Below are 14994 nucleotides of genomic sequence, written 5' to 3'. Positions count from 1 at the left end.
TAGGCAACAGAGGTAAAAAAAAGGGACATAGGCTCCGTTTAACCCATAGATACGATGTGAAATTTGAAATGTTGCCCCCCTGTCCCACAACGTCAGTAACTGCCCTCACGGCCCCTCACGGCCCCTCACGGGTCCCACGCGCGGGCAGCGCCCCCGCCGCCAGGCGGCGCCGCAGAGCGCGGGCGCACTCGCAGCGCGAGCAGCGATTGGTCCCGGTCGAGGGGCGGGGCCACGTGGGAAACCCGCCCAATAGCGCTGTGAGGGGCGGGGCTGCCGGGGCCGTTCCGCGCGGCCATTGGCTGTCCCAGGGCGCGGGGCGGGGCCAAGGCAGCGCGCGAAGGCTCGAAGCGGTTCCCGGGCGGCGGGAGCGCGGGCGGGACATGGCGGCGGCACCGGGAGTGGCGACAGCGGTGGATCTCGCTGAGGTGAGTGCTGCCGCTCCCCTCCGCTCTACACGGACGGGCGGCTGCTGGCGGCTGCCTGCGGCCTCGCGGCTCCTCTGGCAGAGGGGCAGCGAGGAGGTGGCGGTAGCGGTGCCGGTGGCGGTGGCGGTACAGGTATGGGGACTGGTGGCTGTAGCCATTCCTGCCCACCGGCCTCGGTCCCGCGCCGCCACTGGGCTTGCTGCTCCTCGCGGACTACAGCTCCCGGCGTGCCCCGCGTCCGCCCTTCCGGCCGCGGGGCACGCCGGGAGCGCCGCGCGCGGCCTCTCCCCGCAGGCGCGGTGCATGACGGGAGGGGCCCGGGCCGAGGGCTTTGGGGGAAAATCAGCGAATAATGAAATATCGTGTCTGAATAAAATCCCATCGCCCGGTGTGGAGTCTGTTATTCTTCTAAACAAACTCGCCTTTAAATTCTAGCGACAGCTGGCGTAGTGTCACCTCCCCTTTTGTAAATAGCCATGCGCGTTGGTTAATATGGTAAATACCATTAATAAATATCAGTAAACGTGTAGATACCAGTAGTTAAATCAGTAAACGTGTAGATACCAATAGTTGAAATATAACACGGTAATGGGTGTGTATTCCGTTGTGTGTGAGGTTGGCCAGGTTTTGAAATGAGTTCGGAGTCAAACCACATAACCAATATTTGCCATGACGAGATCAATTGTGTTTTGCTTTGTAGTTGCCGTTGGCAGATTTGAACCCCGACTTGCAGAAGGCCCTGGACAGCGACTCTGACAGTGGCCAGGGCAGCTGTGAGACGGGCCAGGGCTCAGCCTCCTGCGAGGACAGAGGTCTGTAACCTTCCCAGAAACTGCTTTTCCCTACAACGCTGCATTTTTTTTGTTTCATAAATGCCTTTCTAGGAACTTGCCGTTGCTTGGCCTGCAGGAATCCAAACTCCTTTTTGTTGCTCAGGCATCTGTAAATCTCTGAAAAGCATTTTTTGAGGTACAGAAAGGAAAATAATGAATGGGATGTGAGTGCCTTAATTGCTTGTTCCCTTTCTTTTATGATTTGTTTGACCCCTGTACTTTTACTTAATCTCTGGGGTTTTATTACTCTTTCAAGGCAAGTCACCATCAGTGAAGGATTTTCAGCTTTGCCTTTTTTTTTTAATGGGTTAAAAACCTTTAACATCAGTTTGGGTTTAATGAAATACTGCACCACGGGGAGAAGTGGGTTTTGAAAAGTTGTGTTCAAGCTGATTTGGTGTAGATGGTGACACCTGTGAAATTTAAGAGATGGAACTCTGACTGCTTGTTAATTAACTTGTGGAATTTCCCTGTTTTATTTCCATGTATTTTGTCAGATTCAGAGGAAGAGATTTTTGTACGTAAGAAAGGAAAAAGCAAGAAGGTGCTCCAGGACAGTGAGAGTGAAGATGGAGAGGAGAGAGGCTCGTCCCTGCAGGAGGAGACTCTGGGTGGAGACAAGGAAAATGGGGAGGAAAAGGAGAACGTTGCTGCCCAGAGGGACAAGAAATCCAGTCGGATTCGCCAGGCTCTGCTGGACAGTGAGGACAGTGACACTGGTGACCAGCTACAGACTGAAAACCTGGAAACAGGCAGGATGCCTGCCTTGGCTCAGGGTGAGCTGGGAGAGGAGAGACCCCTAAAATCTGGGAAAAATTACAGGAAACACAAACACGATGTTGAAGAGGAGGCAGAAAGAAAAGCTGTAGGGAAATCAAGAAGAAGGAAGGAGAAGGAAAAAAGAATGGAGGTCCTTAAACAGCCGAAAAAAGAAAAGAAGCCTGGGACAGAGGTGGGTTTTTTGGCACAAAATCTCAGATATTTTCTCAGCTAAGTTCAATTTCTTGTTGCTTGTGGTTGTTCTGTTCCAGTGCTTCAGTGTTGTGCTGTCCACATTCCTGCAGCAGGTGTGGGATCCACAGGGATCCACAGAGCACCAGACAAGTCTAATCTGCAAAATTTGCAGATTAGATTAAATTAAATTAGATTAAATTTGCAGTTTAATCTGCATCTAACGCTCGAGGATTTAATGTCATCTTAAATTAGTGCCAAAGAACCAAAGGGACCTTCTGAAATGAATCACACAAATACTTCACTCTTCTGGAAGCAGGTGGATGGTGGTAAGAGGTTTCCCTTCAATGACAGTGGATGTCTTCTGGATGACAAAGAGCTCTTTGATAATGGCTTAGAAGAGGAGGATGATCACCCCCCCGAGGATGAGGAGTCCCTGGAATCCATACGAGCAGCAGTGAAAAACAAAGTGAAAAAGCACAAGGTAACAGTTGATTGTGATACGAGATTATTGTAAATATACTCTCTTTCAAACAGCCAGAGGGCAGGGTTAGGTGGGATAGTGGGAAGAAATCCTTCCCTGTTAGGGTGGGGAGGCCCTGGCACAGGTTGCCCAGAGAAGCTGTGGCTGCCCCATCCCTGGAAGTGTCCAAGGCCAGGTTGGACAGGGCTTGGAGCAACCTGGGCTAGTGGAAGGTGTCCCTGCTCATGGAAGGGGGTGGGACTGGATGGGCATTAAGGTCACTTTCAGCCCAAACCATTCCATGATTATTGTTTTTAAGTGAGGAATTTGCACATGAGCAGGTACTAAAACTCTCTTTGACCATGGTGGAGTTGTATCACTGTGGCAGAGGGGAGCACAGTCTTTTGGTTTTTCTTCCTAAAGATGGAAGGATGTTGTCCTGGCAAGTTATAAAGATCACACTGGGGCAGGACCTTTGGAAATCTGCCATTATGTGGGATTTGTGGTGCCTTTGCTGACCAGTGGTGGTTCTGTACAGTTATTTTTCACTGGTTTGCCCTTGGTAGTGCCTTTGTATCAAGATACATAACTGAGTCTCTTCTTATGCCCTGTAGAACAAGGAACGTTTTTTGGAGAGTGAAGGCTACAAACATGTATTTGAGGAGGAGGATGAGGAGCCTGTACTAAAAGAACCAAAGAGGAAGGTGAGCTGGTATTCTTTTTAAAGCTCTGTATTGTTTTTTGTGACACAAATGTATGCACAGTGTCCAATGGTTTTGTTGGCTTGCTATTTTTAATTATTTTTTTTTTTAAACTAGCTGCTTTATTCTGACTCCTTTCTGTTTGAAGGGGAAAGTAAGCTATTTAAGAAGTAGAAAGAGAGCCCCATGTTTTGTTTCCTGACTCCAGAAGCCTTTCTTTTCTTCCCCTAAGGAGCGGAAGGCAGCAAGGTTAAGTAAAGAGGCCATTAAACAACTGCACAGTGAGACCCAGCGACTCATTAGAGGTAAAACTTTAATTCTTGGTGTGTAGAGGGGTATAAACTGTTCAGAAATTCAGGGGAGAAATTGAAAGGATTTACCCAAAAGGTTCGAGCCTTCTTTGACCTGACAGGAGTTACTGAGGGTTGAAGGGCACTTTTATTGAAGGACCTGTTAAAGGTATTTTTGTAACTCATGAAAACTAAGATACTTGTTATCAAATAAATGTCTTGGGTGTTTTGAGTTTTCTCTCACCTCCTTTCTTTGGCAGAATCATCCGTGTCTCTCCCATACCATGTGCCTGAGACAAAAACCATCCACGACTTCTACAGGCGCAGACCTCGACCAGCCTGCCAAGGAAGTGCCATGGCCTTGCTCAAGTAAGGACTTAAACCTTCCTCATGGTTCTTTTTTCAGGCTTTGTTAGGCTCCTTGAATTCCTTGAACACCTGGCCATTTGGAGAATGACACTGTTGGCATAAAGCACTGCTGCAGTCATGACACAGTGCTACTGTTGGAGTAACCAGAGCCCAGGAGTAACTAAGATGAACGAACTTGCTCTTGCAAAGTTGCTTTAATTGGGTTTAGGCTGGACCCCAATGTTTTGGTGGGTTTTTTTTGAGTAATGAGTAGTAAAATACTGAAGCTACAGTAATCACAGAATCCCTCAGGAATTTGGTACTGTGATAATGGAACTAGTACAAAGTCTTTGCACTTCCTTCTGTTCTCCAAATGGTTTTCCAGATTTCTGTCCTTCACCTCTTCCTACACATTGATGGCAGTAATTGGAAAATGGTTTCTTTCTCTCTGGGTTTGTTCTTACCCTCTGCTCCCTTTCACACCAACCATGGATGATACATTTCTTTCTGCCTTTGTTAGGTCCTCAAAATACCAGCTGCCCCTAAATGAGGAATCTGCAGCCACTGGGAACTTGAGCAGGGATTGCAAAGAGGGGCCAGTGGAAGGTGATCAATCAGCAGCTGCTGAACCAGAAAGGAGCCTTGGCAGAGATGTTGATGCTGCTGTGAATGAGCCTCTTGCTGCTGTGGGGAAGAACTTGCCAGAGGACTGTGCTGAGCAGCCCAGGCAGGATAATGAGGGTTCCTGTGCAGTTGGGACTGTAGCAACTGGTGATAACACAGAGGAGCAGCAGCTCTCCAACCTCCTGAGCACTGACGGTGGTGAGCAAAAGGAGAGTGAAATTCCTCTAGCAGCTGGAGATGCCCTGGAGCAAAGAGGCCAAACAGCACCAGATGTACCAGGTGAAACCAACAGTCACCAGGCAGGGCCTGGATTGGTGGCACAGCCTGAAAAAGTGAGGAAATCCAAGCTGGATAAACTTCGGGAGCTGGGAATAGACCTGTCCATCAAACCAAGAATCTGCTCTGACAACGAATCCTTCATAAACCTCGATGAAGCTGATTCAAACAAAGGTATCACTTGTGTTGTAATCCTGGGCAGCATTGACTTGACTTTAGCTGGAAAACCTCTGAGAAGCATTTAGGTGATAGAACAGTCAGGCCCATTCACTTACTCCTGTGGATTCTTTGAGATGTGTTAATAGACATTTGGAATTGCCTGGTGTCTGGGAGGCTGGGCTGGAAGTGAGGTCTTGTGGATAAATGGTAGTCACTGGTAAGGTAATCCAATATTAGCTAATATCAGTAAAATAAAAATTACAGCAAAAATATCCTGTAATGCTTTATTATTAGAAAATAGAATGGCTTTGCAAATATTTTAGTATTAAAGATTTAATTTTTAAACTACCTTTAGGACCATAAAAATCTCAAGGCCTACTCTTGCTACAACTTTTAGTTCTTGATGCTTTAAAATGCTATCAAACTAATTTAATTTAATATGCCTTTAAAGAACTAGAAGCCCTGAAAGCACGTTTCTTGAAGCACACCCTCAGAACATCAAAATCCAAACCAGAACGGGCCATAAACATGAACATCATCCGTAAGGAGACAACATCTGATGGGAAGGAGGAACTGAGAGCAGATGTGGTGCCAGCAGTGTTGGCTGCAGAGAGCCTGGAGGAAATGGCCCACACAAAGCCAGGTTGGTGGGGGAGGAGTGATGAGGATTGAATTGGAAAACACTTGGTCTTTATTCTCCTCTCTCATTCTGTTTCCCAGCTCTGCCCTTGGAAATACAAGTGAAGGGATCTTCATCTCTGAGATGATTATGGTCCCTCTCTGTCTTTAAAAAAATAAATCTTGGTAAACCTCTTAAATAGCAGTGGCCAGTGTAGAACAGCCTCAGTCAGATCTCTGCAGCTGGTTCCTTGCATTTTTCATGCTTCCATGAGAAGCTGTGGCTGCCCCATCCCTGGAAGTGCCCAGGGCCAGGTTGGACGGGGCTTGGAGCGACCTGGGCTACTGGAAGGTGTCCCTGCCCATGGCAGGGGGGTGGAACTGTATGGTCTTTATGGTCCCTTCCAGCTCCAACCATTCCCTTGTTCCATTCCTGCCCAGGGGAGAAGCTCCAGGCCCTGAAGGCCAAGCTGCAGGAGGCCATGAAGCTCCGCAGGACCGAGGAGCGGCAGAAGCGGCAGGCGCTGTTCAAACTGGATAACGAGGAGATGCTGGAGGAGGAGGAGGAGGAGGAGGAAGAGATGACAGATGAGTCTGAGGAGGAGGAAGAAGGTGACCACGAGGTCTGTATGCAGCATTTTTCCATAACCTCATCAGCTTCTCTGTTCCGCTTCCTCTCCCCAGTGCAACGTGACTTCTATACACTGTTAATTAGGGAGATTCCTAGAAGCTAAAAAATGGCTGTGGTTGTCACTTTCAGGGTTTGGATTGTCTGAAACTTTATTTATTAGTATTTTCTTTATTTGTCTAAACACTATTAAAATCAAGTATAAGTGTATAAAAGATTCTGATGCTCCTTTCTCTTTTTACATACCCTTGGCTCGTCCCTGGTGGGGCCAAGCAGGTCACCTGCCTGAACCTGGGGTAGGGTTTGCCATGGCAATAATCACCATCTCTGTGCCGTATTTGGGGATGTTTTCTAGGAGTCAGAATTTCTGCTTGATGAAGCAGAGGAAGATAATGAAGATACAGAAGGGAAACACGTTGAAGATGGTGATAAAGAAACGGACAAAGAATCAGTTGATGGAGAAAAGCTGGAGAAATCTGAGCACTGTGATTCTGTTCTAAAACATCCTTCAACAGAGTCTACATTGATGCTTTTTAAGGACAGCTCCTCAAAAATGGGGTAAATAGCCTTAAAAACGGTGACTGAGCAATTTTAAAATTGATTACATGTAGATGTTTTTGTTTGAAGAGCCTTTTTAGGAATTTTTGTTTGTTACCTTGTTTGTTTTGCAACTCATCCTGAATTTATTAGCAAATGCCTTTTATTTAATGAATTGCAGGTATTCTCTTCCTGATGAGAAACTGGAAATGGAAGAAGCTGCAGACAAAGGCTCTACCAAGTTAGGTAAAGTAGAATTATTATCATAACTAGCATTTTTTTCACTCGGCACAAGTAGAAGTTTAAATTTGAGATTGGTACTCAGTATTTCTGTTATCACCTGTGCAGTTAAACAGCATGATTATAAAATTTTAGATTGATGAAAAAAATGGGAGGGCTTGAAAAAACTAGAGGAAAATAAAGTTCAAAATAATACTGGAAGAAATATGAAATATCAGGAATCAATAATATGAAATTCTATACAAAAAGTGTAACATGCATCCTCTGAGAAGAAGGAAATCCAACCTGACCACAAAATAAAGAATCTTTAGCAAAGTGTCAGAGTTGCAAAATGTTGTATTGAGGTTCTGCTGGGTCACACACACACAAAAAAAGAAGTTAAGCACTGTATTTTTTTTATTTCCAGAGGATGATGATTCATTTTCTCTGCCAACACTGGCAAAGGACAACAGCCACAACAGCAGCTTTGAGTTCATTGGCTCCATGATCCCGTCCTACCAGCCCTGTAACAAACAGGCCTCCAGGGGAGGGACCTTCTTCCCTGCAGCAGGAGGGTTCAGGTCACCCTCCCCAGGCTTCTTCAAAACAAGCTTCATCAGCTCTGCTTCCAAGGTGAGGTTCTCAGCCTCACTGTCTTATATGGACACAGTGGGTGGGGAATAAATGTATTTTGTCCTGCTGGTCAGAGCTATCAAAGAAATCAAACCAGGCAAATGTTTTGGGAAGAGTAAGATTTCAGAGGAGCAAACTGTCCCTGGAGCTTACCATGTGCCCACATTGGAATAGTTAAAATGTCATTATAAAAACTTATATTCTAAAGCATCAAAGATGCTATAATCTGGTTTTTATATCTAAAATATGTACATCATAAATATGGTTTCTAAGTGTCTTTACATGGACTGCACAACATCTGATGTCAGTGAACTCCTGTACTTTATTGGAACAGTGTGGACAGACTTGACTCCTGCATAGTCTTAATCCTTTAAAATAACTTAATTGTTTTATTCCGTTCTTGCTTTTGAATTTAGGTTTGCAAAACAACTTAAGATATTTTCATGTTCCTTTGAATAGAGCTCAGGAAAGACATCTGAGCCCTCCCTTCCCATAGAAGATTCCCAGGACCTGTATAATGCCTCTCCTGAGCCCAAGAGTTTGTTTCCAGGGGCTGGGGAGTCTCGGTTTCAATTTTCCCTGGAAGATGACACTCAGAGCCAGCTGCTTGATGCAGATGGGTAAGTGATGGGTGTAAAGGATGGTGTTTTGTGCCCCTTAGTATAAACAGGATGTACCATTCAGCAAGATTTTTCTAACTACAGCCTTTCTTTCAGGTTCTTGAATGTTGGACAACACAGGAATAAATACCAGTCCTCCAAGCATCAGCTGCCCCTGGCAAGCATGGATGAGAATGCCATGGATGCCAACATGGATGAGTTGCTGGACCTGTGCTCTGGACAGTTCAGCAGCCAAGCTGAGCATGTGCCAAACCCCAGCAGCAGCAAAAAGCAGAACATGGAAGAACTGCTCAATCTTTGTTCAGGAAAATTCGTGTCTCAGAGTATGTCCTGAATTCTCTTTTCAGCTTTGCTGGTTGCTTCATTTAGAAGCTTTTTGCTGGGGTACCTTCAGGTCTGGGCACTGGTGCCACGTGTGGAATTTTATCTTTGTTGGGAGCTTGCACACTGTTGTTTCTGGGAAGTTCTCTGACACTTTAAGAATAGAAATAAGTTGCCATCTTACTGCTTTCTGTAGCAGGTTCTCCCACATGGGCTTCTTCGGTGTCTTCCAAAGCAGAAAAAGACAGTGACATAGAAGATCCAATGGCAGAGGCTCTGGAGCTCTGTTCAGGCTCCTTTCCCACAGACAGGTTAGCATGGCTCTCCTAAAATTTCCAGAAGCTTTTTCTGGCACCTGTCTTGTTTCACTCTTAACGTGTTTTCTTGTTTGACATCAATTTGCTGTCAGCAAAAGTGTGGCTTGTTTTGGAGCTGAAGGGGAGGAATATTGCAAATTGCTCAGCAGTCACTCTCTAAATTGGCAGCATAAACTGTTTCCCACAGCTACTGTGACTTTCAGTGGTAGTGAGAGAAACACTGAAGAACTTGCATTAAACTGAGGAAAAAATAGTTAAAAGTGTGACTTTTGAGGTCTGTTCTGGGCTGTCACCAAACTGCTGTAACCAAGTGTAAGTTGGACACTTGGGGTTTTTTATTGACTAAATTGAGAGGTGTTAAGCCTCTTGTCAGGCAGCCATACAAGTGGGACTGTTAGGGGGATGCAAGAGGAGTTTTAGAGGGGAACACACTTGGAAATTAATACTTGTCCCATGGTCTCTGCAATTAAAGGCCTGAGGTGTTAAAACATGGACACTAGTGGGGATTTGGGGCATTTAAAGCTAAATGCTGGTGGGAGACTGTAACTGAGGGAATTGCCTGACACCAGCTGGATGGTGGTGGAAATTTTGCCTTGATTTGCTGCAAAGCCTGAAAATGTGCATTTTTCCCATTTACTTTTCCCCTAGGGAAGAGGAAGAGGAGGAGGAACAAGAAGAACTTGATGGTTTTCAGCTCTTAACAGATGAAGATGCCTTTGCAAGTGAAGAGGTGGGGACTGATGGAGCCAGGCAGCTGCTACAGCTCCTAAGATAATTCCATTTATTTTCCTATTTTTTTTAATATATCCATCAATGCAAAGTATCACAACTTCCATACCAAGCTACTGAGACACTTTTAAGAGCGAAGTCTGGGATCATTCAAAACATCTCCTCAGTATTATGACACACTGGATGATGTGTCAGCATAGCAAATCCTCTGAAAAACCTCTGGTGTTTTAGTCTGTTTGTTGATTGAGAACAGAAGAATCTGTCATTACAAAGCAATCCACTGCCAAAAATTCCTTTATTTCTGAAAATTTTCTCTCTGACAGGACGAAAAAGATGGAGACAGTGCTACTGAAGAAGCAGAAACAAGCGACGAAGAGGAAGCAGTGCTGAGACATAGACAGGGCTTGAAGAAGAAACTGTAAGAACATCTTTTTTTGTAAATTAGTTGCCAGAGAATAGAATACTAATAGCACTAGAAATGTGATTTGTAATTATTCCCTCTTCAGTATTAGTAGCTGATGTTTATATGGTCTGATTTTTCACATGTCTCTGGTTTTTTGCTTTAGTGCTGTCACATTGTGTGAATTCAACTGTGTTACTGATGGGTTGTAGATAATTTTGATTACAATTCTCATTATAAATGAAAATCAAAAGGCCACAATGAAAGCAATGCAACATTTTTTTTTTTATCAAGAAATAGGGTGCAAGGGAATTGTTGTCACTCCTCGTGTCTTAGATCTTATTTGTTCTAGTGAGTAAAATCTCTGGTTGGTGGTTCCTGACATCACCTCTAGTAAGGAATCTGGTGGATGACAATACTTTGGGGTGCTGCATGTTGACAGGCTGTGTGCGTGAATGGGCAAGAACTCAAGGCTTGGTCTTTCCAAAAAGTGCGTGAGAAAGTGATACATCCTTAGGAAATGTGTTAAATTTTATGTCAAAGGATCAATCTTACTTCCTGAAGATTTGTGTGATGATTATTGTGCACCCAAACTGAACTCTTTTAACATCCTCTTCCAGAAAACTGCGGGATTTCATGGAAGAGGAGGCAGAGCTGTCGGGGAGTGACGTGGGAAGCGAGGATGAGTACGATGGCGAGGACCTGAACGAGTACGAGGAGGAGCTGATCGACGAGGAGCTGCCCAGTGAAGTGGAATTAGGAAACCAAATACATAAACTGCACATGTCAGTGACGGTGCCAGCAGAGTGTGTGAGGTCTTGGCTGTGGGGTGTCCCCTGGCCTAAGCTCTCCCTGTGCCCTGTGCTGCAGGAAGGCCATGCTGGATGACGACAAGCGCCAGCTCCGCCTGTACCAGGAGAGGTACCTGCCTGATGGGGACCTGCACAGCGACGGCCCGGGCAGGACCAGGAGGTTCCGCTGGAAAAACATCGGTGAGCTGGGATCCAGAGCTGGGAGAGAGGGGCAGAGCGTGTCTGGACATGGGACAGCACTCAGGAATCCTTAGTGGTCCTAAACAAAGCACTTCAGGGATAAATCAGGGGGGTGTTTCTGGGTTTTTGTTTGGTTTGAGATTTTTGTTCCGTTTGTTTGATTGGGAGTTTTTTTGTTTTGTTCATGTTTTGGGTGTTTTTTGTTTTCTTACTAGCCTGCATTTTTAAAATGGATAGATAACTATCTTGTTTTCTCTGCCTAGATTTTGCCTCACAGATGGACTTGTTCCAGGGAGACTCAGATAATGACGAGGACAATGAGCAGTTTGATGAGACAGAAGTGAAGTGGAGGAAGGAGCGATTCGAGCGAGAGCAGTGGCTTCGTGAGCAGGTATTGCTGAGCTGCCAGAGAGGCTTGCTCAGTCTCTGTCATTGCTGGATGGGAAGCTGTTTGTTCCTCAAGTTAAACTTCAGGATTTGGTCAGATTTCTCAGCTGAATGTGATGCTGTTCATTAATAGAACAAGGATGATAAAGTATCTAAGAAATCGTAATGAACTCTTACAGTAGAAAGTAAATAAATAATATATTAATCTACATAAAGAAAATACTTGGTCTACTTAAAATACCGAATTAAATGTTCATTCTTAATAGGAATTTTTTTTCAATTTTCTCTGTTACAGAAGGAAAAAAACAAAGAGCAGGAGGAGGAAGAGGAAGAAATTGGTGAAGACAGTGAATTCATGAAACTAGCAAAAAAAGTGACTGCCAAGTCCCTGCAGAAGAAAGGTGAGCTTGAATTTTATTGAAATGACAGGCAAATAAAGAGAAGGAAAGGTCAATGTCTGAACTCTCTGTGTGTCTCTGCCAGCCAGCCCAGCAGTGGTGGCACGGGACACTGCCCTGTTACCCAGGAACCCCTTTGAAGCATTCAGACCTGCCAGTGACAGCCAGGTGGGTAATGATCCTGAAAAATGGCATTTCCCAGCACAGTCAAGTCAGCTGCCCCTGCATTCTGGGCACTCCTGCTTTGTACTATAGTAACATTTGAGTAGGGAGTAGTTTTACTATGAAGAGTAACTTGCTGAACAGCCTGTCTTGTTCCTGTGAGTGGTTTAACACAGCTTTCCTTTGTCCTTCAGATAAAAAATGGGTCTCTCTTGAAGAGACCTAAAGCTGTCCTTCAGAAACTGGCAGCAATGTCAGATCTGAATCCAAATGCCCCTCGAAATTCAAGGAATTTTGTCTTTCATACACTTTCCCCAGAGAAGAGTGAAGAAGCAAAAGAGAAATCAAAACCTCAGGTAAAGGTGTGGGTGGCAGGTGCTGCCAGTTGTGTAGATTATTTGAACACACAAGGCACTGAACTCTGCCAAGGAGTTCAGAGCATTGCTGTCACACCAAATAATTATCTCATAACTGAGAATTCAATCTTCTGGGAAGACTTTGTGTATCTTAATGTATTTTACTCGCCTTAGGTGAAGAAGAGAGGCCCTTCTGCAGTGGTGACATCACTGGCCAAGCGGCCCAGGGTGGAGAGCACAGAGGAAACCAGTCAGAGCAGAAGCATCTTCCAGTTCTTGGAGAGCTGAATATTCCTGTTCAGGGCCAGAAGCCATGTCTCCTCTTTGCCAGCTGCAGTTTGCTCAGCCAATCTGCCAGCAGTCACCAGGCAGGGAAACAAACTGCTGCCACCTCCTTCACAGGTTCCAGTCGTTTCCAGGCAGTGGTTCTGTGCATTCCCCTTTGTTTCTTCTCTGTGGCAGATGGGAGCACAGAATCCATTCCTGGCTTGGAATGAAATGCTAACCTGGTCTTTCCCAAGCATTAAGGAACCTGACCCTGCTGTTAGGGCTGCCCTCACAGGTGTTGCAGTGGTATCAGTTCCACCTGGAAATACCATTTGTGTGACAGGGATGACACAGAAATGCCTCATTTAGCTGAAAGCACAAGAAAGGAGGGATTTCTGCAGCCCTGGGAGAGAAGGCAGCTGTGCTGGCTGTGGCAGGACACTGTTGTTTACCCCTGCAGCACAAAGTTTTAGCTGTACCTTCCTCCAGTGTCTTGTTTTCTCTGACGTTGAGCATTTATTAAGCTTCACCTTTTAAGAAGCTCTAATTTATCTCTGAAATGTTTACTTTGTAAAAAAAACGTCCCAGTATGAGAAGGGTTTCTTTCCAAGTTTTTATTGCTGTTGATATCCTTAAACATGCAGGTGAATGTGTGTGTGGAGAGGGAAGGATGTGAGTAACATGGGAGAGGAGGTATGTGGGATTTTTATTTGCTTTGGTGGGAAGAGTTGGCTGGTTTGGTTTGGTTTGCCCAACTTCAGACTGTCTTAAATTATCCATTCCGTTGTTTTCATGGAAGCTGCACTCATCCAGGAGAAACCATCCATTTCTGACCAGCCAGAAAGGAAAGGGCTGGTCTAGGATGAGGGAATTAAGAAGGAACCATCATTCACAACTGTTCTAAATAGTGTGAGAGAAACTTGAGCCAGAGTATGCAGCATTCCTGATGTTTCTGGTCACATGCTGAACGTGTTGGAGAGCAGATAATGGTGCCACAGGGTCCTGCTCTGTGAGACTGAACATCTCTGGGACTGGATGTCACATTCTTGAGGTGCCAACATGTCAGAGAAGTGTCTGGGCTGTAAATTTTGTACCATCGTGAGCACACACCTGGTGTGCTGTGTGTAAAATGTTTTATTGTATATTATGTTTATAAAGAATTATGGTACTAATTGAAGTGCAAGTTTACAATAAAATGTGGTTTTAATTTTGGAGGCAGTTGGAATTAATTTACAGGATTTCACTCAGTTGTGTATATATATATATGTGTTGGGGTTTTTTCCCCCCCAATATTTTTGTCTGTCTCTTTATTTTCATTGCTTTTGTAGCCACACTATAAGCCCTTCACTAGGAACAGCTGCAATAATATTGGAACACAACAAAAACAACCTCCTGTGTTTATTGGAGTGTGAGTTCTCAACTCCCCAAGTCCTCCATTTAGGTTTGCATAAAATTCTTGGCCTGAAGAATATGTTGCTTTTTTCTTGCTTCAATAGTTTTGGGTTTTTTAGTTGCTAGACAAAACTTCCTTTAGCCTGGGCTTGAGGAGTGCCTGTTTCAGCTCATTCCAGCAATTCTAGTAATTAGTGTTACCTGGATTTGGGATTGGAGGTTTAAAGGAAAAGAAATAGGCTTTCCTCCTTCATTATCAGAAGTTTCCTAAAGAACAGTGTAACTGAAAGATGGTTTCTGAACATCCTCTTAATTCCCTGTCATGATGTTTCTCTGATCAGTAAGTTGTACTAATTCAGCACAGATTTATTGGATAAAATTATTCCAAGCTGCAAAATTGGGCATTTTCTCAGAATTTTGCCACTAGAGAGCAGCAAGAGAATGTGCTTCCTCTGGCAAAAGGGGAAGGCAGAACCACTAAAGCTTAAACTGTGTCTTGACTCCAGGGGAAATTCTTGCAGTTGACCATGCTCTGGCATTGGGAAGGATTACATTTATAGAGACCTGAAACTGCTCCATTTTTGCATTAGAAAGTGGAAGCTTGAAGAGCACCTTTAGAGGGTTGGCTGAGTCCTAGTGGCTTCCTGGCCTCTCTTCAGCACATGCTGGCCATAATTCTGGCTTTTATTTTGTTTTCCCTTCAGAATTTTCCCTTTAAAAGATAGATTCCTTGCCTGGGAGCACATTCCATGGAAGGGGAGCAGTGGTAGGAGGCCAGGGACACGTTCTGTGGGAGCTGGAATCTCAACAGCAGGAGGGTTGAGCCTCGTGCTGAGATGCTGCTGCTGCTCCTTGTGCCAGACTCCATCCCCAGAGCTGTGGGTCTGGCCCTGGCCCTTGCCTGTGCTCCCACCCCTGTCCTGCCCTGCTCCCAGTCCATCTCCTCCC

The 14994-nt window shown here is 45.0% G+C and overlaps 1 protein-coding gene across 5 annotated transcripts; it reads left to right on the top strand.

The window, feature by feature from the left end:
- Positions 1 to 367: 367 nt before the first annotated feature.
- On the top strand, positions 368 to 13883 carry CLSPN (claspin). 5 transcript variants are annotated; one of them, XM_032710245.1, is made up of 25 exons: positions 368 to 425; positions 1126 to 1237; positions 1756 to 2210; positions 2529 to 2693; positions 3287 to 3376; positions 3606 to 3678; positions 3924 to 4032; positions 4532 to 5085; positions 5522 to 5713; positions 6130 to 6311; positions 6672 to 6874; positions 7035 to 7099; positions 7500 to 7705; positions 8165 to 8325; positions 8422 to 8648; positions 8846 to 8957; positions 9612 to 9693; positions 10016 to 10110; positions 10713 to 10877; positions 10963 to 11084; positions 11348 to 11475; positions 11767 to 11872; positions 11955 to 12037; positions 12226 to 12387; positions 12562 to 13883. In XM_032710245.1, the coding sequence occupies exons 1-25, from the start codon at positions 381 to 383 to the stop codon at positions 12673 to 12675; spliced, it is 4008 nt and encodes a 1335-aa protein (XP_032566136.1). In that variant the 5' UTR covers positions 368 to 380; the 3' UTR covers positions 12676 to 13883. The 5 variants fall into 5 exon arrangements, with proteins under 5 accessions (XP_032566136.1, XP_032566133.1, XP_032566134.1 ...); XM_032710242.1 differs by having other exon boundaries at positions 8843 to 8957; XM_032710243.1 differs by having other exon boundaries at positions 2526 to 2693.
- Positions 13884 to 14994: the final 1111 nt, after the last annotated feature.

This window comes from Chiroxiphia lanceolata, chromosome 24 (genome assembly GCF_009829145.1).
Source record: "Chiroxiphia lanceolata isolate bChiLan1 chromosome 24, bChiLan1.pri, whole genome shotgun sequence".
NCBI classification, from domain to species: domain Eukaryota; kingdom Metazoa; phylum Chordata; class Aves; order Passeriformes; family Pipridae; genus Chiroxiphia; species Chiroxiphia lanceolata.
The sequence above is the reverse complement of the archived record's forward strand: the minus strand, read 5'-3'. Positions and strand labels throughout refer to the sequence as shown.

What these genes read in the sequence shown, in the direction of transcription:
- CLSPN (XM_032710241.1), top strand. Translation starts at nt 381, where the DNA reads ATGGCGGCGGCACCGGGAGTGGCGACAGCGGTGGATCTCGCTGAG. An exon ending in TCATCAGCTCTGCTTCCAAG is followed by an intron (nt 7,706 to 8,164) that starts GTGAGGTTCTCA and finishes TCCTTTGAATAG; the next exon opens with AGCTCAGGAAAGACATCTGA. An exon ending in AGGAAAATTCGTGTCTCAGA is followed by an intron (nt 8,649 to 8,842) that starts GTATGTCCTGAA and finishes TGCTTTCTGTAG; the next exon opens with CAGGTTCTCCCACATGGGCT.